Source organism: Mauremys reevesii, linkage group 7 (genome assembly GCF_016161935.1).
Source record: "Mauremys reevesii isolate NIE-2019 linkage group 7, ASM1616193v1, whole genome shotgun sequence".
In the NCBI taxonomy this organism is placed as follows: Eukaryota; Metazoa; Chordata; order Testudines; family Geoemydidae; genus Mauremys; species Mauremys reevesii.
This window is the reverse complement of record NC_052629.1, coordinates 94,525,404-94,549,831: the sequence shown is the minus strand read 5'-3', so window position 1 is coordinate 94,549,831 and position 24,428 is coordinate 94,525,404. Positions and strand designations below refer to the sequence as shown.

Here is a 24,428-nt window from a genome sequence, read left to right as displayed (position 1 = left end):
ACCCGAATAAATCCAGGCGTCTAGCGTCCTTGGATTTAGGAGCGGGAGCTTGTTGACCGTGTCTTTCCCTCTCATTAATGGATTGCATGACAAGGGAGCACAGTTGGGGGTGAATGTACAAGTACTCATAGTCTTTGGAGGGGACCAAGTACTTCCTCTCCACCCCCTTGGCAGTGGGAGGAACAGACGCCAGAGACTGCCAGATTGTATTGGCATTAGCCTGGATGGTCCTAATAAATGGCAAGGCTATACGCATGGAGGCATTGGCAGATAAAATGTCCACCACCGGATCCTTGACCTCCACTACCTCCTCCATCTGGAGGTTCATGTTCTGTGCCACCCTACGAAGCAAGTCTTGGTGCGCACAGAGGTCTATAGGTAGTGGGCCAGAGGAGGACGTGCCTGCCACCGCCTCATCAGGGGAGGACGAGGAGGATACGCCCAGCACTAAAGGGCCCTGGGGCAAGTCCTACTGGGGGGGATCTGGCTGCCCTAGGTCCTCCATGCTAGGGGCATGGGCCTGAGCTGAGGGTAGGGCCATCACCTCCAAGCGCCCTGTGGGGGGCGACTGACAGTGGCCTCCAGGACCCGAGGTTCTGAGTGGGCAGAACGAGAAGCTCCCGATGAGACACCTTGGGCCTGATGGTATGCCCAAGGGGTCCAAAAGGACCATTGTGGGGGTCCCTGAGCAGGATCCTGCCCCTCGTTGTGCCATTGGCTAGTGCTGTCTACATCTTGGTCATGGACGCGGTAGCCACTCTCCGCTTGGGACGGCCTCGAGTTGGGGTGGGAAGGCCAAGGTGGAGCCGATCGCTCATGCTGGGTTGCACTGTCATGTGTTGTTGGCCCGCACCGTGGGAACGGTGATCGGCACTGTGGTCTCGAGCAGTACCGCAATCTGGACCGGGACCAACAGTCGTATCGGTGCCGGGAGGTAGATCTGGATCTCGATGAAGATCTACGGGTGGAGCAGCGCTGGGAATGACTCCGAGGAGAGCGGTGCCGGGAGCTGGAGCTGGACCAGTACTGATCGAATCGGGAAGGAGATCTTCTTGAGGCGAGCAGCAACGTGAATACGACAGGCGCCGAGATGGTGATCGGTGCCGGGACTGAGAGCGGTGCCGTGGAGGAGACCAGCGCCTGGATAGGGACTGGGACCTGGACTGGGACCGAGATCGGTGCCGATCCTTCTCGCTCTGCGATGGAGGGCAGATCATGGAGGGCTTCCCTATCAATGGAACAGCCCGCACCGGTGGTACCAAAGTTTGTGACGGTCCCAGCTCGGTGAGCGCAATCAGGTTGTGAGCAGTGGAGAAAGTCTCCGGGGTGGAAGGCAGGCTGAGCTTGACCACAGTGTGCACCAGGGAGTTTATGTGCACCGGACTCAACGACGCTTGCGGCGCTGGAATCGACGGTGCCGGAGTTGGCGCCTTCGCGGGACAGTCCGGCACGGGATGCTTCTCCAAGGGAGGCACAGGCGGTGCCGGCAACTGTACAGGAGCATCAGGTTGCTTGTGCTGCTTCCTGGCTCCCAGAGACAGCGACCAGTGCCGTGCTGGTAATGGTGCCGGCGACGTCCAGTGTCAGGAGTCTTTGCCGGTGCCAGGTTGATCCAGTGCCGGAGGCGCGCTTCGGACCGACGGCGCCGGGTCTCAGTGCGGGGCAGAGGGCGTCGGGCTAAGTGCCACTTCCATGAGGAGCTGCTTCAAATGAAAGTCCCACTCCTTTTTTGTCCTAGGCTTGAATGCCTTACAAATGCGGCACTTATCTGATTGATGGGATTCCCCCAGGCACTTCAGACAGGAGTCGTGGGGGTCTCCCGTAGGCATCGGCTTGAGGCAGGCTGAGCAGGGTTTGAAGCCCGAGACCTAGGCATGAGCCCGGTATCGGGAAGGAGGGAAGGGGAGAAGCCCCTTACCTCCAATTATTATATACACTAACTACAAAAACTACTACTAACTACAACTAGAAACTACTAACAACTACAAACTATCTACAGGTATAAACGAGCAAAAAGCTGGGGAAGTGGAGATCAGCTATGCCACACTCCACAGTTCCAACGAGCGTCACGGGCGGTAAGAAGGAACTAAGGGGGCGCTGGGTCGGCAGGGGCATATATCCGGCGCCTTTAGGGTGCCACTCCAGGGAGTGCCTCAGCCGACCCACTGAGTGTTGCTAGGATAAAAATCTTCCAACAATCGTGCACGCGGCGCACGCACACCTAATTTAAATCGATATGAGCAAGCACTCGAAGAAGAATCTTTTTAACTACAACAGGTTCTTGGGGCAGAATTGTTTCTGGGGAACTGGGCATGGGGCACTGGTATCTGGGCTGAGAAATCTGAAACAGAATTGCCCTGCATGCTGTTTGTTACCACCTCTGCCCCAGGACTGTGTATGCAGTGTAAATAAATAAGTTCCACTAAAAAATTGCCCCCCACTCTACTAATTTCCCCACCAGACTATAAGCTCCCAAATCTGCTCAAACTCAGCAGAGAGGTCACAAGTCCTTAATCCAATCACTGAGGCAGCCCACCTGTCATCCTCAAACAAACTCTATTGCAGACAGAAATGTGTTGCTCACCTCCAAGCTTCCCCAGTCATCATCGTCCCATCTATCTGTGGAGTTCTCTTCTTCCTCGGTCACATCCCCCTCCAGATCCCACCGGCTGGATGGAACGGGAGCTGCTGGCAACATCGCCGGGGAAGTGATGTGGCTGGCTCCTTGAAGACAAAAGCCCACAGTATTAGAAGGTGTCCTTTCTCTGACAGTGGCCAGCACTGAGCGCTTCAGAGGAACTGCGCCCAAGTTTTCTCCTATCTCCTATTACAGCTAGGGCCTGTCAATGCAGGGACTGCTATGGCTATACTGATCAATTTCCTCAGGGGATCCCTTCCAAATCCCTTGTTCATTTAATATTTTAATGTTGAAAGATGCTAATTGCTGCCATCACCCGAATCTTTGATCCAAAAACAATCACAGCCCTAGTTACAGCCAATGGGTGCGCCAAGCAGTCTCAACAGAAAGAGCAATTAAGCAACTTTATGTAGTAGAGACAGCTACAAAGAATGGAGGGATTGACCAATGCATCTGGCAGGTCAGAGCCAAGACTGCAGGGACTAGGAGATCAGTTGCAGCCTGTGCGTGTTGGTGGCAGGAAGCCCAGGGAAGCACTGAGTATTTGAGAGAGGAAACGAGGGACAGAGTTTCTTGGGCACAGAGTGATAGACTGAGATCAGGTTACTTCCGAACTCTCTCTGTTACACTACATAGATCGAGCTCCTTGAGTCTAAGTCCCCACATGGGGAACAGAAATTTGTCAGTGTAACACACAAAGACCTAACAAGATCCAATGGCTGGAAGTGGAAACTAGAAAAATTGAGACAGGATATAAAGCACACACTTTGAATAGGGTGCAGAGAGAATTGAGTTAAATCAGCAAGCAGGAAACTTGGATTTAAATCATCCATTGTTAATTTTATTTTACATTTGTACTTTTAAATTATTTGCCTAACCAAAAGTTATTTTCACTGGTTGTAATCATTAAAACATGCTGATTTGCAACTAAATATTGCCTTTACATTAAATGTGATGCTATTTTTTGCTAACCAGGTGGATGCACTACACCAGACATGGGCAAACTACAGCCTGCGGGCCACATCCGGCCCATAGCTCCCGGCTGGGGAGCCCGGCCCCATAGCTCCCAGCCGGGGAGCCTATTCCCCAGCCCCTCCCCCGCAGCCACGCCACCCACACTCTGGGCCTGCCACTCCCGCTGGGCAGCGTGGGGTGTGCAGCTGGCTCTGGCCAGGTGTCATGGCTGCAAGCTCCTGCTGCTGGTAAGGGGGTAGGGAGCGGAGGGGTTGGGTAAGGGAGCAAGGGTCCTGGGGGGCAGTCAGAGAGGAGGGGACGGTCGGATGGGGCGGAGGTTCTGGTGGGGCAGTCAGGGGATGGGGAACAGGGTTGGGAGTGGGAGTCCCAGGGGGTCTGTCAGGGTGCAGGGATGTGGATAGGGGTCAGGAGGGCAGTCAGGGGACAGGGAGCAAGGCGGTTGGATAAGGGGGTGGGATCCCGGGGGGGGCAGTCAGGGGACAAGGAGCAGGGGGGGTTGGAGGTTCTGAGGGGGGCAGTCAAGTGGGAGGGGACGAATAGGGGGTGGGGGCCAGGCTGTTTGGGGAGGTACAGCCTTCCCTACCTGGTCCTCCATACAGTTGCGCAACCCCGATGTGGCCCTTGGGCCAAAAAGTTTGCCCACCCCTGCCCTACACATTTATTTAAGAAATTATATAGCTTAACATACATTTATTCAGAGTCTTAAGTCTTACTTTTTTTTATTTCAGAAATGGTGAATTTATTATTTATTATATGAATGGTGCATTTCTTATTTATTAGGTGATTAATTGTGATCTGTGGAATTCAATTAGCAATGAGCAAAACTAGCTTTTTAATTTTGGTATTAGCTAAATAGAACTACTTTAAATGTGCTGGAAAATGAAAGTTTATTAAAAACATATTTTGTATGTAAAATTAATGGATTTATTATTCATAGACTGGAAGAGGAAATACAAGCTTTCCTGCTTTTTCAACTCCCAATCAGTTTATTAACTTCAAATGAACTAGTCATTGAACTAAACTTCTCGAATAAAGTGAAAAGAGGAAGATATTCTCTCTGCACCTCCAGAAGAGGCTATTGCTGTCAAAAGCTGACTCAGTACTTCAACAAACTCTGGCTCCAGGTGCTTAGGTGGTGATTTCCATCAGTTAAGTGGTTTGATTTTCTTTAAAACTTTGGCACCACATATATACTGCTTAATATATTTTTTTTTCATTTAATTTAAATGCTTCACTCTAGTATTTTTAGGCCTCAACACAGTTTATCAAGATTTCAAATTTAATTTTAAGTAGGCTTACTTTTTAATTAATTTAAATGAAAAAAAATCTGATTTCTTTCATTATTTTAATTAAAATCATTCATTTTTATTCACAGTTAGAGTGAGGGTAATAGAACAAGTTAACAAGGATTGCAGTGGATTTTCCATCAGAGTCCATTTTTAAATCAAGATGGGATGTTTTTCTAAGAGACCTGCTCTATTTCAAATAGGAATTAACACAAGGAAATCCTATGGCCTGCGTTACAGCAGAGGTCAGACTAGATGATCACAAGGTCCCTTTCTGGCCTCAAACATCTGTGAAAAGCTTGCTAGAGGGGCAGACTTGAGGATTTCTGATCAAGAAAACTGCCGGCTGTTGTTTGGTTCTACTGTGTTCAGGGAAACAGGACTTTGTGTGCATTCTTTATAAATAAACAAGATTACATCAAGATTAAAGTTGGGCAAAACAAAATTCAGCAAACAGTAAATTAGCTAAAAATGCATTTTGAGGGGCACTAAAACTATATGCCATATAGCTTAGCTTGCTATAGCTCACCCTTAGCTTGCAAATAGTTTTAGTTAAAAAAATTATTTCTTTTCCCCAAAAAATGTCAAAAAACTGTTTGTTTTGACAATTTTGACTTTTTGTTTAGAAAAGTTTCATTTACAAATTTAGCTTAGATTAAAAAACAAACAAAAAGTGTTTTGTGTTTTTCATTTTGCTTCGGGTGTTTTTTTGAGCTGAAACAACGTTTTTCATTTCAGCAACCACCACCATCACCCCCCTCAAAAAAACCACGTATTCACTCAGCTCTAACTAAAAATATACCTGACTTGTGTCACTGATTTCCCTTTTTCTGGAAACAACCCTACAAAGTCCCAAATACTGACCAACTGCTTGAGCCAAAGGGGCAACCATCCTTATAATTACACTCTGGCTAATCTTCTGTAGGCTAACTGCGTGTCACGCAAACAAGCATTTCCTTCTATCGCTTGAGATGGTGCTGCTGGCTTCAGTGAGATTTGCCGCATGGCTACTCAATTCTCTGATGCCACCACCCCAGGGTGAATAAAGCCCAAATCAAGCTTTGAGATTACAGCTGTGCAAAGACTGACCGACACTGGGTGGCTCTGGTGCACCTCCAGTGGGGGTTTCCACAGCTGTTTGTTCTACCGTGGTCCCGGCATTTGTTCGGATTAGCTTCGACGTAAGCGATGAGACCCCTGTCACAGCCCACCCTGCCCAGCTGGCAGCTGCTCCCATCCCAGGGCTGGTTGATGCTGCGTGAACATCCTTCTCTGCAAAGGGAGCAGAAAGAAAAGGGGAAAAACATCCATTAGTTCTGTCTGGTGTTTAAATGCCTGAAAACTTCAGCACGATATTAGGATCGCTCACCCAGTTCAGAGAGCTGAGATGGGTCTTCAGAGACAGTTTCTAGCTTAGTCACGAAGCTTCGAATGGCCTTGAAAGTCTAGGAGATTGAAGTTACTTTATTATTATATGCTGTAGAGATACCCCCATCATACAGTGGGAGCCTTTGTTGCACCAGTGACTGCACTGACCCCCAACTGAGATTGGGTGCCGCCATCACACTGGGCACTAGAATGGACTGGTCCAAGGTTGGAGGCCCCCGTTGTGCCGGGCATCAGAGCTGGAGGCTTGGAGTTGGTGGCTCTGCAAATTTCACTGCAGATCCAACTCACCTGATCCCTGACTGTCTTTTCAGGGTCAACTGTCAGCGCACAGAGAACCGGCAGGATTTTGAATGCACAGTCATTCATAGAGTAGAAGTTGTGAGTGGCAGCGAATCCCAAGACGCCCGCTGCCCGGGAGGGGGCAAATGGGTCTTTTGTGGCACGGCTGAAGGCAGAGATCAAAATTCTTTGTCTAGTCTGGAAACAAGAGAATGGGCAATTTATTATGTGTATTATGGTAGCACCCGGGAGCCCCAGTCACAGACCCATTGTGCTAGCCCTGCACAAATACATAAAAAAACAGACCCTGCCGTGATGAGTTTTCAGTGTAAATAGACTAGACAGACACAGGGTGGGAGAAAGGAAGATTATCCATGTTTTACAGCCAAAGAACAATGAAGCATTTTGCCCAAGGTTACACTGACTTTGTAGCAGAGCCTGGAATCAAAGCCAGGCCCTTCCAGGCTCTGGGCTGGTACTTCAACCACAAAACCCTCCTGTCCCCTTCTCCTGAAAGCTAGACCACTGCTGGGATCTACAATCCACAATTCGAGGGTCACAATCTTCCTCTGCATCATCTGAAGCCTTGGTGAGAAATAGGCATTTTAAAGGGAAATCACCCTGGGAAAGAAACCAGGGTCTGTGTCCCTATTTTCCCCATCCCGCCTGGCATCGGGTCCTCCTGGAGTGCAGGAAACAATCTCACTACTCACGCTGGCATTGAGGTAAGGACCGATCTTTCCAAGGCACACAGTGGTGTTGCAACGAATGGGCCCCTGGTCGTCCTTGGCCTGCAGACGGGCAAAGTGCTTCATCAGCTCCATGTTGAGATTGTTCTCGTTCAGCTTGGGGGCCAGCAGCAGCATCGACTGTGAGGGGAGGAAAGATGCTGGTCATAGAGTAGTTCAGGTCTAATAACATCTAGCTCTTACACAGCACTTGTCATCAGTAGCTCTCAAAGTGCCTTACAAAGGAGGTTGGTACTATTATCCCCATTGTATACATGGGGAAACAGAGCCATGGGGCTGGTAAAGTGATTTGCCTAAGGTCACCCAGCAGGCAAGTGGGAGAGACAGGAATTTAACCCAGGTCTCCTGAGTCCCAGTCTAATGCTAACCCATTAGGCCCTAGCTCATAGGATGTGTTGACAGCATGGCTAATAACAGGGAGTAACTCCAGAAGCATCTCTTGTTGTACAGCTGTAGTAGGGCTTTTATCCTCTGTAGGACACTAGTATTATGCAACATTTATATCACAATAGAATTTAGAGGATTTGGGCCCCATTGTGTCAGGCACTGTACAAACAGAATAATGATAGCTGGACTAAACCTTTTTGACAAAACAATTTTCCATAGAAAAATAGAGTCTGGTGGAAACTGAAACAATGTGAGGGAACGTAGTTTTCGATAAAATTCTCAATGGAAGGAAGTCAAAGCGATTTGTTTATACTGTTTCAGCTGTTCATTTAACTTTATTTAGTTTCTACTTCTATATTATAATAATTTTAATATTAGATTATATGTACTGTATTGACTTACATTTAATATTTTATAGTGTTTTGACACACCAAACTATTTCAACATTATTGATACAAAATGAGAGGCTAAATGATTCACGGTTTCATTTTATTTCGCCAACATATATATTATATTAATTTTTAATTTATAGTATAATTTATATATTGTTTTGACATAAACTAAATGCTTTTACCTTATTAAAATGAAACAATTTGACATTATCAAAACAAAACGTTTCAATGGCTCCAAATCAAAATTTTTCAGAGCTTCCATTCTGTGGAAAATTTAGGAATCAGAACAAAAATCATTTTTGAAATGTCAGAATTTCCCACCGAATGGAAATTCCATTGCCCAGCCAACTCTAATAACACAGCACACCCTGCCCCCTGAGAGTTTAAGGACAAGTCTGGGCCCCATTGTTTCAGGCACTGTACAAACATATAATAATGGTAGTAACTGTCCCAAAATCAGGCAACAGAGTAACATCCCTTGGGGTTTGGATCTGACACTATGTCCTGCAGTGACAGGCATTTCTATAGCCCTTTGTCTGCAATGAATCGCCTTAGGATAGTGGCAAAGGTTGGGTTAAAGCTAATTAAAACTGGGAGAGAAGGTGGTAACTGCTGCCCTTCATTAAAGGGAGTTGTAAGAAGCTATTAAAGCTTCTTTATGGACTCAGAGCTGAAACATTAGGGGGCCTGCAAACAAAACGTGTGTTTTGGCTCCTGAGGCTGCTCAGGCATTTGCATTCAGGGGGCAGAGGGGCTTCCCTGGGTATTGTTTTAGTAGAGGGGTGAGCAGAGAAAACAGCCAGGATGCACCAGACACAGAAGCACTTGGAAAGGACCCTGAGAAAAAGCCAAGAGAGAGCTTCTGAGCAGAGTACTGGCTGAAAGCAGCTGCGAGCAAAGAAACATCAAACAAAGAGATGTCCTGTTGTTTGATTCCTGCTGTGTTCAGAGAAACAGCACACTCTACATTCTTTGTAAATAAACAGGATTGCATCAAAGAAAACCTGATGCTATCATCAATTTCTCCTCCTAACCAAACAGCCTGGGGGACCCCAAATTTTGGCTAACTACTCAGATCAAAAAGGGGGAATATCCAGCTCTTAACATTCATACATACCAGAGCAGTTTACAAAGGAGGATCACTATCACTATCTGCATTTTTCAGATGGGGGAAAAAGACAGGTGGGTGACTTGCCCGAGATGAATGGCAAAGCTGGGAACAGGTTTCAGAGTGGTAGCCGTGTTAGTCTATATTAGCAAAAACAACGAGGAGTCCTTGTGGCACTTCAGAGACTAATTTGTTAGTCCCCACATAAATTCATTAGTCTCTAAGGTGCCACAAGGACTCCTCGTTGTTAAAGCTGGAAACAGAATCCAGGCCCAAGGGGAGTGGGGGAGGGAGAGGACTCAGTTAGAGACATTGGAAAGGGATCTAGTTTTCAGAGGGTGGGCAAGTTGTTCCAATGGTTATTTATCCTATTAAAAATGTGCACCTTATTTCCAGTCTGACTTTTTCTAGCTTCAACTTCCAACCACTAGGTCTTATTAGACCTGTCTCTGCTAGACCGAAGAGCCCATTAAAAAAGATTTGTGGCCTATGTATGTACTTACAGACTGTGACCAAGTCACCTTTTAAACTTCTCTCTGATAAGCTAAATTAATTGAGCTTCTGGAGTCTCTCACTGTCAGGCAGGTTTTTCAACCCTTTAATCATTCTCCTGGCTCTACTCTGAACCCTCTACACTTTATCCATATCCTTCTTGGAAGTGTGGACATCAGAACTGGACACAGTATTCCAGCAGTGGTTGCACAAGTGCCAGATACCGAGGTAATGGAACCTCCCTACTTGAGTTCCCCATTTATACATCCAAAGATCACATTAGCCCTTCTGTTGTTCTACCTTCACTGTCTGCTCACGAATGGCTGGGTTGGTGTCCAGGAAGCCATGCACAACGTGGGGAAAGATCTGGGTGTTGACGGTGGGTTCGTTGAGGTATTGGATGAAGTTTTCCATCTGCAACACACACACACACACACACGTATGTGCCACCAGTCAGGACTTAATGTTTGGTCTAGTGCTGAGGAAGATCTATGCACAGTCAAAATTATCAGGGCTCAACACCATCTGGGGAAAGCCAAGAGGAGAACCCAGATGTCCTGATTCCCAATCACCTATTCTAAGCCCTTGACATCACATCTTTCCACAGCCAGGAACAGATCCAGAAATCCTGGCTCCGAGTCACCCCTGCAGCACGCTTCTTCCCAGAGCTGGGCACAGAACCCAGGCGACCTAATTCTTAGTCCCCTTGTCCTAACAACTAAGAGGAACTCTCTCCCAAAGCAGAACCCAAAAATCCGGTCTGCTAATTCTTTGATCTAGCCACAAAACCATTCCCCTCCCAGAGCTGAGACAAGAACCCAGGAGTTCCAACTCCCATTCTCCTTGGTTCTCACCACTAGACAGGCACCATTCCTCTCCCAGAGCCAGGGACAGAACCCAAAAGTTCAGACTCCCCATCCCCTCCTTGTTCTAACAAGAACAAAAAAATACTGCTCCTGCCAATCCGTCTGAGCCCTGGATCCGCCCAAGTGCACAGATGCGAAGCCAGGCTGATCACTGACCTGCTGCAGCAGCCGTATCCTCATGGCTCGGTCGGTGGAGGAGAACATTTTGACGATGACAGGAATGATCTTCTGCTGATACTCTTCAGTGTTCAGGAACTTCCCCACCTGCAAAAATACTGGAAGTTAAAGAGGAGGCTTTGATTCCGGAGGAGACGAGGGACATGCAAAGCTTTAGTGTGGAGATGGAAAGTGGTGAGGTGGGCCCATGAGCCTTCCAGAGATAAGATAATCCTAGCTGGGCCACACCAAGAAATTAATCTGTAGATGTTCCTGGAGTACTGACATCAGCTCTTGGCACCATCTCCAACATGGTCCATGTATCTCAGGAATGGAGTCCCCATATTTTTACATACATACATACACACACGATGAGGAATGTGTAGTGATGGCCTCAGTTTCCCTTTTCCTGGCATGGGGTGGGGGAAAGTAAGGGAAGTGGGGGGTGGGAATGAGAGAGCACACAGAGCCCTGGCATGGAGGGAGAATCAAGGACTCTAATATAGGCGGAGTGAATGTAGCACATCCAGCCCTCCATGAGAGGTGGGCGTTGCAGGGAGTCCCTGAATGAGAGGGTGGTTCACAGGCCACTTGTGCGGGAAATGGAGAGATGCAAGGACCCCTGGTGTATGCAACGTGTGCAGCCTACAGAAGCTACGAAGCGCGCAACCCCTTAATAGGGCAGTTTAGCTCTAAAATGGCTCTCTCCCCCAACTTCACTGAGTTACAGGTGGAGATCCAGCCCTCTGGGGCTCTAGCGAACAGAGCAACAGTCTGCTCCCACTTTGAACTGTCCCTATAGTGTTACTTTGTGTTTGCCTGTCTCCTCCCTGTCACTTCCATAGGTCCTGCTCAGTCGCAGGAGATCTCCAGAAGCAACTGCTCTCCCCTCCCCACAAGCAAAGTCCACTTGCTAGCAGTCCTTGCTCGCTCTGGGAACTACAATCCTCAGAATGCCCAGAGACTGGAAACAGGCCTGTAGCCCCATCCCGTCACAAGATGTAAACAGAGGAACATTAGAACAGCAGCTCACCTTGAAGAGTGGGGTCAGGATGACAGCACCAGCGCTACCAAACTCAAAGGCCGTCAGCAGCTGTGGGAGGATCTTGTGCCGGCAGAAATCTTCGGGGAAGGTGTCTAGGTTGTTGCTCAGCTCCTGAAAGAACTTCTGCCGTTCTGCTGGTTCCTTAATCTGCCAGGACAGGGGGAAAGGGAAATGGGGTCACTGGGCAGACTAGCCTGCTCCTTGTGGCTCCATTCTGCCCTTTGAAGCTGCCAACAAGAGAACCAATGACAATGGTGGCTTGGATGGCGCAGTCTCCTCTCCCACTAGGAAATGGATGGAAATAGTAAATTCTTGTTCTACCACACAGGGGCATGAATTTCCAGCTCTGCTAACATGGGCTGGAGTTGAACCAGTGACTTAAAGTTGAAGTGGTCTTTATCCTATATAACCCTGAACCCATCAGTCCAGGGGTGAAAGTAACTTATAGGACTTACCGGTACTGCCAGAGTCCTGAGGGGGGCGTGGCCTCCTCCTGAAGAGGCGGGGCCTCTCAAGATTTAAAGGCCCTGGGGAACCAGCTGTGGCTGGGAGACCCAGAGCCTTTAAATCAACCAGGGGCTCCCAGCTGCAGAGGTGGCTGGGAGCCCCCCGGGGCTCAGGGGCAAATTAAAGGGCCCAGGGCTCTGGCTGCCAGGGGGAAACCCAAGCTTTGCGGGGCTGGGACAGAGATTTAAAGGGCCCAGAGCTCCTGCCACTGAGGGAAGCCCAGAGCCCTTTAAATCCTGCCCCCAGCCCGGCTGCCAGAGCCGTGGCCGGGATTCAAAGGGCTCTGGGCTGCCCGCGGCGGGGGGGAGCTCTGAGCCCTTTAAATCTCAGCCGCGGCTGGGATTTAAAGGGCTCTGGGCTGCCAGCAGCAGGGGGGAGCTCTGAGCCCTTTAAATCCCAGCCATGGCCAGGATTGAAAGGGCTCTGGGCTGCCCGCAGCCACGGGGAGCTCTGAGCCCTTTAAATCCCAGCCCCAGCCTGACCGCCAGAGCTGTGGCTGGGATTGAAAGGGCTCTGGGCTGCCTGCGGCTCTTGCCGGTATGCCGTACCGGACCGTACCAGCTTACTTTCACCTCTGCACCAGTCTCTCCCACAACTTGGGGCCACATCAGAACTAATGCCTTGTGGAATGAAAAGACACCTTACCCCTTTCCCTGCCCCCTAAGCCAATCAGTCCCCACACCCTGCAGCAGGATTGATGCCAGTACTCCCTAGAGAGGAAAGGCCTCACATCCCATTCCCCACCTCCCTGATCCAGCTAGTCTCCCCCTCAGGGCTGGTGCCCTCTGGAGGGGAAGGGCCTCATATCCCATTCCCCACCACAGCCAGTTCCTTCTCAACCTCCCCCTAAAATTAATTGTGCTCCGGAAGCCACTTTTCCCCATCAAAGGAGCATATAACGGACCCAAGACAAAGGTCAGTACTGCCCAAGGCAAGTTCAGTGGGACCATAAACCAATGCAGGGGGTCCTCAAGCCCCAGCAATTGACTGGACACTGTCTTGGGCACCTCTGGCCTACACAGAGGAGTTCTAATCCTTTCCACCCCTCCTGACCGGAGGTGACAAGGCTACAGACATCGCTCTCACCTGGATCTCTTCCAGGAAAAGGTTGGTCTCTACAAAGCTGTTCTTCATGAAGCCATTGGGGCCCCGGCAGTTCTGGAGGAACTTGGCAGGGTTGGGGCGGATTTTGGGGTTGGCCCCCACCAGTTCACAGTAGTGGGGGACCAGCGATTTGGGGATCTGGAGAGAGGATACACAGATTCTACAGTCAGGAAGAGGTGTCCCCCATGTGTGTTAAGCATTTGCTATGTATACTAACTAGTTTGGGATCTTTTCAGCTTGGATGGCAAAGCAGCTGACAATGGCCAATGGATCTCATTATCCTTGTTTTAGGAATGAGGAAACTGGGGCACAGGAAAACAGGCTGAGCTGCCCAAGGTGACACAGCAACTCCATGGCAGAACTGGGAAGAGAACCCAGGAATCCTGACTCCTGTCCCCACCCCTCCCAAAGCTGGGAATAGAATCCAGGAGTCCTGGCTGCTTCCCCTCCCTCACACTAATCACTAGACTTCCCACCCCTGCCCTCCCAGAACTGGGAGTAGAACTCAGGAGCCCTGACTTCCAGCCCCTCCTGCTCTAACCCCTAGACCCCAATCCCTCTAGAGTTCCCAGCTCCCAGTTTGTGCCCTATCTATTGCACTCCACTGCTATTCTACAGCACAACCACAGAACTCTTTAACAACCCGTTTTAAATTGCACAGCTCCATAAGGGACTGCGTAAGGAATAGTACCTGCACATCCTTGTCATGCTCCTATAAGTCTGGCCAATAAACAAAACAGAAGGGCCACTATTTAGCTACAGGATGGACAGACGCAGGGCAATATGCTACCAGTTCCCCACCAATGCACCCCTATAGAAAACTGCATCGACTCACCCTCACATTAACAGGGTGAAGTTGACAGTTAGCTCTGGGGCATGTGGCCTAGCGAACTGGGACAAAGGAGACTTTGGTTTTATTCCTGGCTCTACCATTGGCCTGCTGGGTAACATCTTGCCCCCTCTGTGCTTCAGTTTCCCCATCTGTAAAATGGGAATAATGGGTCTAACCTCCTCTGTAAAGCCTCTATGATCTACTGATGAAAAATGCTACATAAGAGCTAGGGTCTAATATTACTGAAGTCAATGGGGCCTGAAAGACACATTCATCCCACACAGCATATTGCGAAACCCACCAGCAATCAACTTTTCACGTGGTGCTGTCCCCCTCTAGCCATGGCTGGGCCACAGACAGAGGTTGATGAGTCTGCTACAGCTTGGTTCTTTCAGCACACGTCACAGAGGCTCCTGATTCCGGGTTTGATTCCTGTTGCCAACAATCCACCCACCGGTGTAATATTACAAGTAGAGGGATTGGAGCCAGGCGGAACTGCTGATTAATTACTTTGCCAGGCCCTGTCACAGAGCAGGTGGGAAGGGGACTGACCACATTACCTTGCCGAGGGATCGCAAGGAGGACGGGCGGGGCAGGGTGCCATTGAAAACCTCCCAGATCAGACAGCCAAGACGCCACATATCCGCAGACCTGGCACAGCAGAAGAACCGATGTAACTTTCCCAGTGGTTTCCCCGTGGGGAAGGAAAATGCAACCCAGCTGTATTTTGCATAGCATGATCCATACAAACTACACCCCAAGACACTTTAGGGTTAGGCAGAAGGGCTATGCAGGAAAATAAACAATAGGGACGCTTGAAATGAGACGGAGGCTCTTGCATGCACGTGCATACACACTGTCAAGAGGTGGCAAGGATTAGATAAGCAGAACGGGCCGTAGAGGGGGATACAGCAATTCTGTTTGCACACAAGCGTCCTGCACACACAGAGAAGAAGCAGGTGCCGGGTGAACTGAGAGAAGAGCAGATTGAGAGATGCAGGGAGGAGGATTCCTGAGGGTAAGGGGCTGCGGAGGAAAAGGCTCTTGCACATGCACACAGCAGGACATTGTGGAGAAAGAAAGACTAGGTCATGGAGGGTGACTGGAGAAAGATCACAGAGTGAATTAACAATGAGGAGGGTAATATGGAACTGGTCCCTGAAATAACAATAAAACCCCAGCAATGCATGTACGGCACACTAAGCAGAGCTCACAGCCTCTCCCTTCTAGACCCTGGGCTTTGTTAGTTATTGGGCTCAATGAAGGAATGACAGGGAGAAATTCTCTGGCCTGTGTTAAACAAGAGGTCAGACATAATGGTCCCTCCTGGTCTTAACATCTACAAATCTATTTGTATTACGGTAGTGTCTAGAGAGGCCCTGACAGAGATTGGGAGGCCTCTGTCGTGCCGCGTGCACTGCAGACCTCATTCAGCTGAGATTAGGGGGCCCATCGTACTGGGCACTGCACAGTCACACAGTGAGAGAGTCTCTGCCCCCAAAGAGCTTACAGTCTAACTAGATAAAAGGGTGGGAGGAGAGTAACGGGCCCCTCCCCATCTCCCACTCACCATTTCTCCCCAGGGGTTTTGCTGTTGTCTGTTTTCTCTGGTGGGTCGTATCTCTCCAGCTCAGGGATCCCTTTCCGAGGCGGGGTGTTGTCACCCTGGGTCGAGTACATGTAATCCAGGCCACCCAGCTTCCACTCACCAGCGCGGTCCACAAAAACAGCAGCCATGCACACATTATTGTGGATGAGGTTGCAGTCATTCACCAGGAAGCTGAGAGCTTTCTGGAAAGGCAAGGGAAGGACAAGTGAGAGGAGCAATCAGCTGGGACCCTCGTGAGAAGAACCTTAGAGACAGAATGGTCTAGTTGAGGGGTGGGATTGGGAGTCAGAACTCCTGAGTTCCATTTCCAGGTCTAGGACAGGAATGGGGTCTGGTGGGTTAGAGCAGGGGAGTCTGGGAGCCAAGGCTCCTGGGTTCCATTCTTAGCTGTAGGTCATAAGTGGGGTCTAGCTGTGAGAAAAGAGCGGGGGGGGGGCTGGGAGTCAGGACTCCTGGGTTCTATTGCCAGCTCTGCAACTGATTCCCTGTGTGCCCTTGGACAAGTCACCTTCCTTTTCCACACCTCAGTTTCCACATCTATAAAATAGGGATAATGCTATTCACTTGACTCATAGTTGGTTTACCCCAACATCCTGGATCAGACAATAAGATAACATAGTGGGCAATGGCAGAAGTCTCTTTCTAACCTCAGTTGGGTCTAACCTGGACAGTTCTACCCCTGGACAGATCAAGGGATCATTGGCAGGACTGCAGCCCTCAACAGCTATACCTGGTTAAAGAAGAAGCAGAAGAGGTGTGTTCTGTCTGGGCACAACTCGAAAACTCACCAGGGCACAGCAAAATAAATTATCGTTATTACTATGTCAGCACATTGCTCCATTAAAACTAGACTTGGAAAGATTAGATTTTTATTGGTAAATCTCGATTTCACTGTACACACAAATCAACAAAAAAATATCTCCTTCAATAACAGAAATGTACAGAAAGGCAAAGTAAGAAAAATGCTGTTTAAGCACATAGTAGAGTTTGATTAAAGGATATTTACTTTTTATTTTCTGACGTGAAGTTGACAGTTTGTTTTAACGGCAATAAAGCCTTAACTTTTTGAATCTCAACAGCTACTGCCATTAAATAATTAGCCTGAGACCCCTATTGTCTAACCCCACTCCCATAATTTCCTGCAACTGTGAAATTTTAAAACCAATCAAAATTGGAAAACATGTTAAAAATAAAGATCAATATTATCTGTCAAAATTAAAAACAATAAAAATCTAATTCTGCCAAGCTGAGGGGCAACCAAGGCTGGGGGCTATGGGCAAAGGAGTTGGTGATTTAGGATTTTCTACACAGGCATGCTTGAAATCACTGTATCTTACCACAATCTGATGGAGACCCCACGATATCTCCTGTTCGTTTAGCCCGCCAGAGTCTGCTTTCGACTTCAGGTAAGTACTCAGAGATGTCACAGGCTCTGTCACCACGTGCAAACATTTCTCTGTCTATCCCCCCCCGCAAAAAAAACACCATGTTTCTTTTTGTTACAGAAGCACCTAGAGGCTCCAACTGAGACCTGAGCCCCTTTGTGCTGGGCACATTATTAGTAGTAGTATAGTAGCATTGTGAAGCCCCAACCAAGATCGAAAGGTCCTGTTGGACCTGGCGTTGCACAGACCACCCCCACAACTGAGATCAGGGATCCTGTCGGGTAGGACGCCACAAAGACCCCCACAACTGAGATCAGAGAGGCACTTCACAGACCATCCCCAATTGAGACTGGAGCCCCTGTTGTGCCAGGCACTGCACAACCCCCCTCCAACTGAGACTGGGGCCGCTGTTGTGCCAGGCACTGCACAATGCTCTCCTTTCCCCCACTAATTGAGAGCAAGGACCCCTTACTGCCAGTCACTGCGCAAAATCTCCCAACCAAGATAGGGGACTGCACAGACACAAACATCCCAGCAAGATCAGGGACCCCCATTGTGCCAGGCTCCACACAGATCCCCCCACAAATAAGATCAAGGGACCCTTCGTGCCAGCCACTGCACAGACACCACTGCCACAGCCAACACTGACTGACCCATCCCCATTAGGGGGTCCAGCATACAGCCTTGGCATGGCAAAAGGCCCAGATCTCTGTCAGGATCCATGCGGTGCCCTAAAGAGGACCGCCAATCTTGTTCAGGGTTGCTGGGCCCTACCATAATACAAGTAAACAGATAATAAATAAATGCATCCACTATAGGAAGACAAAAGCGTTATACACTGTGCTGTCCCATTGCAAGCTGGACATGTCGGGTCACACCGCTTTATCCAGATTCAGGGTTGGCTGCAGTTTCATAAAGGCAGCCGATAAATAACATAATTCCATACAGTATCAAGCCAGCACCCTAAGCATTGGTGTTTTTCAGCATAGGAAACACAGTCTGGGGCAGAGATCACCCTTTACTCCATGCCAGATGTGATTCAAATCCAGCCCTGTTCAGGGCCTCAAACGCTACCGCAAACCAAAATCATAATCATCAAAGCCTGTGGACATGGCCACAATACGAAATCATAAATATAACAGACGCTAGGTACCGCCACAAATAAAAATCATAACCAGTACCTCCAATCCATCGATGTAGGACAGAATATTGGGGTGTCGGAGGGTTTTAAAGCGTTTGAAAGCTGCCTTGGCGACCTGTGTCTGTTCATCCGAATTAGGTTTAACTTCATAGACAAAAACAGATACCAGATCCCCTGTGGTCTGAAGAAAAACAAAGAAGTGTTATGTGCTATTTATTTAAGGATGTCTATTGTCCTATAGTATCTGAGCAGCGCTATTATCCCCATTGTACAGATGGTGAAACTGAGGCACAGAAAAAGGACATGACTTTGCCAGAAGCTGGGAATGGGTGACAGGGGATGGATGGATCACTTGATGATTGCCCTGTTCTGTTCATTCCTCTGAAGCACCTGGCATTGGCCACTGTCAGAAGACAGGCTACTGGGCTAGACGGACCTTTGATCTGACCCAGTATGGCCGTTCTTATGTTCTTACTTGCCCAAGGTCTGTGGAATTGAACCCAGGTCTCCTGTGTCCCATGCTGGCATTCAAATTGCTGGCTCATCTTTCCTCCCATGTGGGATGGGGGGGGGGGGGGAGTCAGGGATGATCTGTTTCGGGGAGGCAATGTAGTCTAGTGGACAGAGCATTGCACTCACAAAACTTGGGATCTATTCCAGGCTCAACTACTGGCCTGCTAGATGACATTTGGCAAGTCCCATCCCCACTCTGTGCCTCAGTTTCCGCACATATAAAATGGGGATAATGATACCAACTTGCTTTGAAAGGGGGTTTTGTGATCTACTGATGAAAAGCTCCGTACCAGAGCTAGGTATTAAATAATTATTACTATTATTATTATATGGACCCTATAATGAGGGTAACTGTCTGCCTTTCGGGTGGAACACAGCAGCCACTCTGGAAGCAGGCTAAAACCTCCCATTTTCATGCTGCTATTTGTCCCCTGACCCTAGGGGACTACAGTTAGTACTAGATCCGGACCTTGGATGTCCCCCAGCTGCTTTGGAAAGTGATGTGTGTGTGTGTGTATGGGGGAGGCCCTTGAGACTAAGGAGGAACTAGAGAAGCCCTCAATTGGGGGTCCCTGGACCTTTATTTTTGGGGATGCTCAGGAGTGGGGAGAGCTTGGAGGGACCCTGAAAATCCTTGGTACTGGCGGAAAGAATAGCCTAGAGGGCCCCCTGAAACATCCCTCCATCCTAGTGGGGTCCCCCTGGAACCCCTTCTATCCTTGAGAACAGTATCTGAGTGGAGGCTTGGACCACACCCTCCCATAAACCAGGGGAGAAGCAAAACTCTGGGGATCATTAAACACCTGTTCTGGGGGGTCCTGGAAACCCTGTCTCCGTCCAAGAGCTCTCTCAAACTCCCCCTTTGCACCAAGAGCAGGGCTTGAACCCCACCCTCCGCCTATATCCCCCACCTCTAGCTCAGGCTGGGGAAGAGGAGCCTGGATACCCTCTACACCCCGGCCAAGGGATGAGGGCCTAGAAACCCACTCTTGAACCCCGGACTGGGGGTGGGGGTTGGAAACCTCCCCCCTACCTCGGGATGGGGAGGGAGAGGCCTGGAAACCTACCTCCCACCCGTACCTCTGGCTGGGGAGCCTGGAAACCTCTCCCCCCCGCCGCCGTATCCCGGGTTGGGGACCTTGGAAACAACAGCCCCCCCTCGTACCCCGGGCTGGAGAGGGGGAGGCCTGGAAACCTACCTCCCCCCCATACCCCTGGCTGGGGAGCCTGGAAACCTCCCCCCGTACCCCAGGCTGGGGAGGAGGAAGCCTGGAAACCTCCCCGTGTCCCGGGCTGGCGGTCCCGGTGGCGGCGGCTCCAGACCGGGGAGGCCCCGCCACGTCAGGCGGGCGGAGGCCGGGCCGGGCCCAAGGGGGGGATTCACCTTCCTCTTGCCCCGGTGCAGCTGCCAGGGCCCCGCGGGCTCCCCCCGCTCCGCGCCCGCCTCCGCGCCGAACTCATAGGGGAAATCCCGGACCGGGTCCCGGGAGAAGAACCACATCGTCCGGCCGGGCCGCTCCGGGACCGGGATCCGGCTCCTCCGGGCTGCGCGGAGCAGACGGGCCGCCAGGGGGCAGCAGAGAGCGCGGCGCTGCGGTGGGGGGAGCGGGGAAGGAGGCTGGGAGGGGCTGAGCAGGAGAGCGATGATGGGGGAGGGGAAGGCCTGGGGCAGAGCTAATCCCGGAGCCGCACACTCCGGTATGGGGCAGAAGGGCCTCAGGGCTCCTGCCAGTTGCTGCCTGTGTTTTGCTGGTGGAGCTGTCCAGGCACACAAAGAGGCCACCTGATAGTCCACAGGGTCCCACAGCAAGTGAGTGACAGCCTGGGAATGGGACCCAGGAGTCCTGCCTCCCACTCTCTGCTCCACCACTAACCCAGGCTCTCCTCCTTGAGTCAGGAATAAAACTCTGTCTCCCAGTCTCTGTTCTAACCCTGAGATGACCACCAGCACCCCCAACATTTTTTGTGGGGAACTGATTTTTATTTGTCTAGTATAACTGAGAAATTATATGTGTTCTGTTCCTAGCTGTGCTGGGTGACCTTGGACGAGACATTTCACCTGTCTGTGCATCAGTTTCCCCCTCTGTAAAATGGGTGTAATGATACCGACCTCCCTTGACAAGCACTTTCAGATCTAGAGATGCTATCTAGGAGCTAGGTATTATTGTGAAGCTTGACAAATTCAGACTAGAAATATAGTGCAAATTTTTAAAAGGGACGGTGATTAACTACTACTAGAATAGTTGGCCTTGAGCTGTGGTGGATTTTCCATCACTTGGAGTCTTTCAATCAAGGCTAGATGTCTTTCTAAACAATCTGTTCAAGCGCAAACAGAGATTATTAGCTTAATGCAGAAATCACTTACTGTGTGAGGTTCTCTGGTCTTAAAATCTATTAATCTATACCTCACACGATAGGACAGAGGAGGGGGAACCTTTTTTCTATACTAGGCCATTGACTCCCAGAAAAAAATCAATCGCGGGCCACACACAAGTAAAAAGCAAGAGTCTGATTCAAAGCCCCCAGCCCCACCCCTTCTGCCTTGAAGCCCTGAGCCCCCCCAGCATGGCCACCGGCCCCGCCCCAGGCTAGCTCCCCAGCCCCAGAGGAGTGCCGGGAGGGCGGGTGGCACGTGGCCCCAGCCCCGGAGCACCAGGAAGGCGGACAGCGCACAGCCACAGCCTTCCCAGCCCCAGAACACTGGGAAGACACGCAGTGCGTGACCACAGCATCCCCAGTCCCGGAGCGCTAGGAGGGCAGATGAGCGGTACCGCCGCAACCCGCCCAGCCCCAGCTGGAGCACAGGGGGACTGGAGGAACTGCACACTGCATGGCAGTAAATAGGAGAGGAGGAGGCCTGGGCAGGGTGAAGCATGGGCAGGTCTACACCTGGCTGTTTGGGGAGGCACAGCCTCCTCCAACCTATGGTACCCGCCGCCCAGGCACAGGCCGGATGAAAGTAAGCAACGGGCCGGATCCAGCCCACGGGCCATAGGTTCCCCACCCCTGCAATAGGGCTTTGGCTTCTGGCGTTTTGAACCCTGATTTTGAGGTATTTAAGTATTGCTACATTCAGTGTTGCAATGCCTAACCGATTTAGTACCAGAAATCTAATTTTCAGAAGGGATTTAGGCACTTAGGACCCAAAAGCCTATGGATTTAGGCTCCAAAGTACCTAAATCTCTTTTGAAAATTAGATTTAGGCCATGTCTCCTAAATCAGTTAGGCATTGAAACACTGAGTGCAGCAATCCCTAAATACTTTTTAAAAGCTGGGCCTAGGCACTGTCATAATACAAATAATAAATAATATCCTGTGTTATTCAGTTTCCCCAAGATATCAAAGTTTCAAAAGTTAAATCCCTTTACCTTTCACTTGTATATTTTTATTTAATTAATTCCTTTCAGCCTCTTTTAAGATCTATCATGCTGACCAATATAGTCTGTTGTTTTCTTGTGTTCCCCATCTGTCTGTCTGCATCCACGTTGTCTCTTGACAAAGGTAATCTTACCCCCACTCATATCTATTCAAAAAACTTTTGCAAAGATCATTTTCTAGCCTTTCACTTTGACGATGTCACCCCTCCTTGTCTCTCTCCACTGGCTCCCTTTTCTTTATTGCATCAAACATAAGCTACTTGTCCTCACTTTCAAAGTCCTGCATGTCTTATGCCAGTAATCCCCAAACTGTGGGGCATGTCCCCACTAGGGGGAAACGGAGGAATGTTCAGGTAGGGTCCTGGATGCAGCCTCCACCGGGAGCAGAGGGAGTGCCACCCAGCCCCTCTCTGCCCTGAGCTCCTCTCCAGCCACCAGGTCCTGGCCCCAGCCATGGCCTGACTCCCAGCTTTTGTCCCATCTCCAGCGGGGTGCAAACCAAGTGGGGGGGAGGGGCAAAAAAGTTTGGGGACTACTGCCCTATGCCACCTGACCTATCATCTCTCATTCACTATCAAGAGGTTGACTCCTGCCTCCCTGCACTTCCATTACCCACTTGTTAAATTAGCAAACACCCAGGGCTATTCAGGCACCAGTGCAGGAAGCAGGTGCTTGGAGCAGCCCATGCAAGTGGGCGGCTCGTCCAGCTCTTCGGCAGCAATTCGGCAGCAAGTTCCTCAGTCCCTCTCAGAGGGAAGGACCTGCAGCCGAATTGCCGCCAAAGAATGAAGCGGCAGCGGTGGTAGAGCTTCCGCCAAAGTGCCGCCGATCACGGCTTTTTTTATTTTATTTTTTTTCACCGCTGGGGGCGGCAAAAACACTGGAGCTGGCCTTGCAAACACCTTAGTGCATCCTCCCATGCTGCCCCTGTAAACATTCACAAACTACTTCATCTTCCTCCTTCAAATCTCTCTTTTGTTGTGATGCCTACAAAAAACTTTACAATGGTTAGGTTGTTGGTGATACTGAGCATAGATGCTGACTCCATGGGTGCTCTGGGGCTGGAGCACCTACAGGGAAAAAAAGGTGGGTGCTTGCCCCCATATCAGCTCCCCCTCATTACCTCCAGTGCCTCCCTGCGGATCAGCACCTCCCCCTCCCTCCCTGTGCCTTCCATCCACTGCAATCAGCTGTTTCATGGCATGTGGGAGGCTCTGGAGAGGAGTAGGGAGGAGTGAAGACGCAGCACACTCAGGGGAGGAGTACAGAACTGTGTGGGAAGAGACACAGCGGGGCAGGAAGTGGTGGGGTGGGACGGAGCACGGGTGGAAAGATATGGGGTGGGGTGGGGCCTTGAAGGAGGGGTGGATTGGGGGCAGGGCCTGGGGCAGAGCCCGGGGGTGGAGCACCTCCCAGCATTTTGGAAAGTTGGTGCCTGTGGTACTGAAATTGTCTGATATTGTCTCATTGTTTCTTTGTACTCCCCTGTCCATCTGTTGGCCCTTGTTTTATTCCTAGATTGTGAACTCTTTGGGGGCAGTGACCGTCTTATTTGTACTACGCCTAGCACAATAGGGTTCTGGTCCGTGACTAAGGCTCCTAAGTGCTATTGCAGTACACACAATAAATAATACTAATTGATTTTGTGTCCAGGCTTTCTAACTACCAACCTTATTTAATTGAAACCCTGGCTATTTCTCTGACAGCCCACCCCATCTGCTCCTCCTTTTTGAGAAGTCCCAGTAACCTCACTGTACACTGTGGTCTAAAAAGTGTTTAGCTACGGAACTAAATGCACTGTGAGAGGAAGCTCATTTAGCTCACGAAAGCTCATGCTAAAATAAATTTGTTAGTCTTTAAGGTGCCACAAGTACTCCTGGTTTTTTTGCGGATACAGACTAACACGGCTGCTACTCTGAAACCTGTGAGAGGAAGCAGCATTCTGAATCGTACATTGCAATTTTGACTTTGATCACTAGAAGGCGCTAAAGGTATGCAAATAATTTCTGTTCCTTCCTAAATCTGAGCTGTCTGAGCAAGAGGAAGCAACTCACACAGAGCAATGATTCCAGAAAATTCTGGTTTCAACCAGAGATACAATGTAATTAAAATAGAAAATGATTGTTTGGCTTTTTATGCTAGAATGTCACTTTTAAACAGTCTCTACATAAAAGAATAAATGGACACAAATCAAATAT

At 49.7% G+C, this 24,428-nt stretch overlaps 1 protein-coding gene across 2 annotated transcripts in view; it reads right to left on the bottom strand.

The window, feature by feature from the left end:
• Positions 1-20,440, bottom strand: part of SCYL1 (SCY1 like pseudokinase 1) — a 28,916-nt gene extending 8,476 nt beyond the window's left edge. For both annotated transcript variants that reach the window (XR_005583066.1, XM_039482474.1), the window contains exons 1-14: positions 20,238-20,440; positions 18,381-18,521; positions 17,152-17,274; positions 15,776-15,996; positions 14,766-14,856; positions 13,356-13,511; positions 11,751-11,909; positions 10,718-10,825; positions 9,996-10,109; positions 7,281-7,436; positions 6,577-6,765; positions 6,269-6,344; positions 5,989-6,171; positions 2,585-2,724 (exon numbers count right to left, since the gene is read on the bottom strand). Coding sequence is in view for 1 of the 2 variants with exons in the window: in XM_039482474.1 (XP_039338408.1) it covers positions 2,585-2,724; positions 5,989-6,171; positions 6,269-6,344; positions 6,577-6,765; positions 7,281-7,436; positions 9,996-10,109; positions 10,718-10,825; positions 11,751-11,909; positions 13,356-13,511; positions 14,766-14,856; positions 15,776-15,996; positions 17,152-17,274; positions 18,381-18,521; positions 20,238-20,354 (1,974 nt within the window). In the remaining variant the exon portion in view is untranslated. The remainder of the gene's footprint in view (positions 1-2,584; positions 2,725-5,988; positions 6,172-6,268; positions 6,345-6,576; positions 6,766-7,280; positions 7,437-9,995; positions 10,110-10,717; positions 10,826-11,750; positions 11,910-13,355; positions 13,512-14,765; positions 14,857-15,775; positions 15,997-17,151; positions 17,275-18,380; positions 18,522-20,237) is intronic.
• Positions 20,441-24,428: the final 3,988 nt, after the last annotated feature.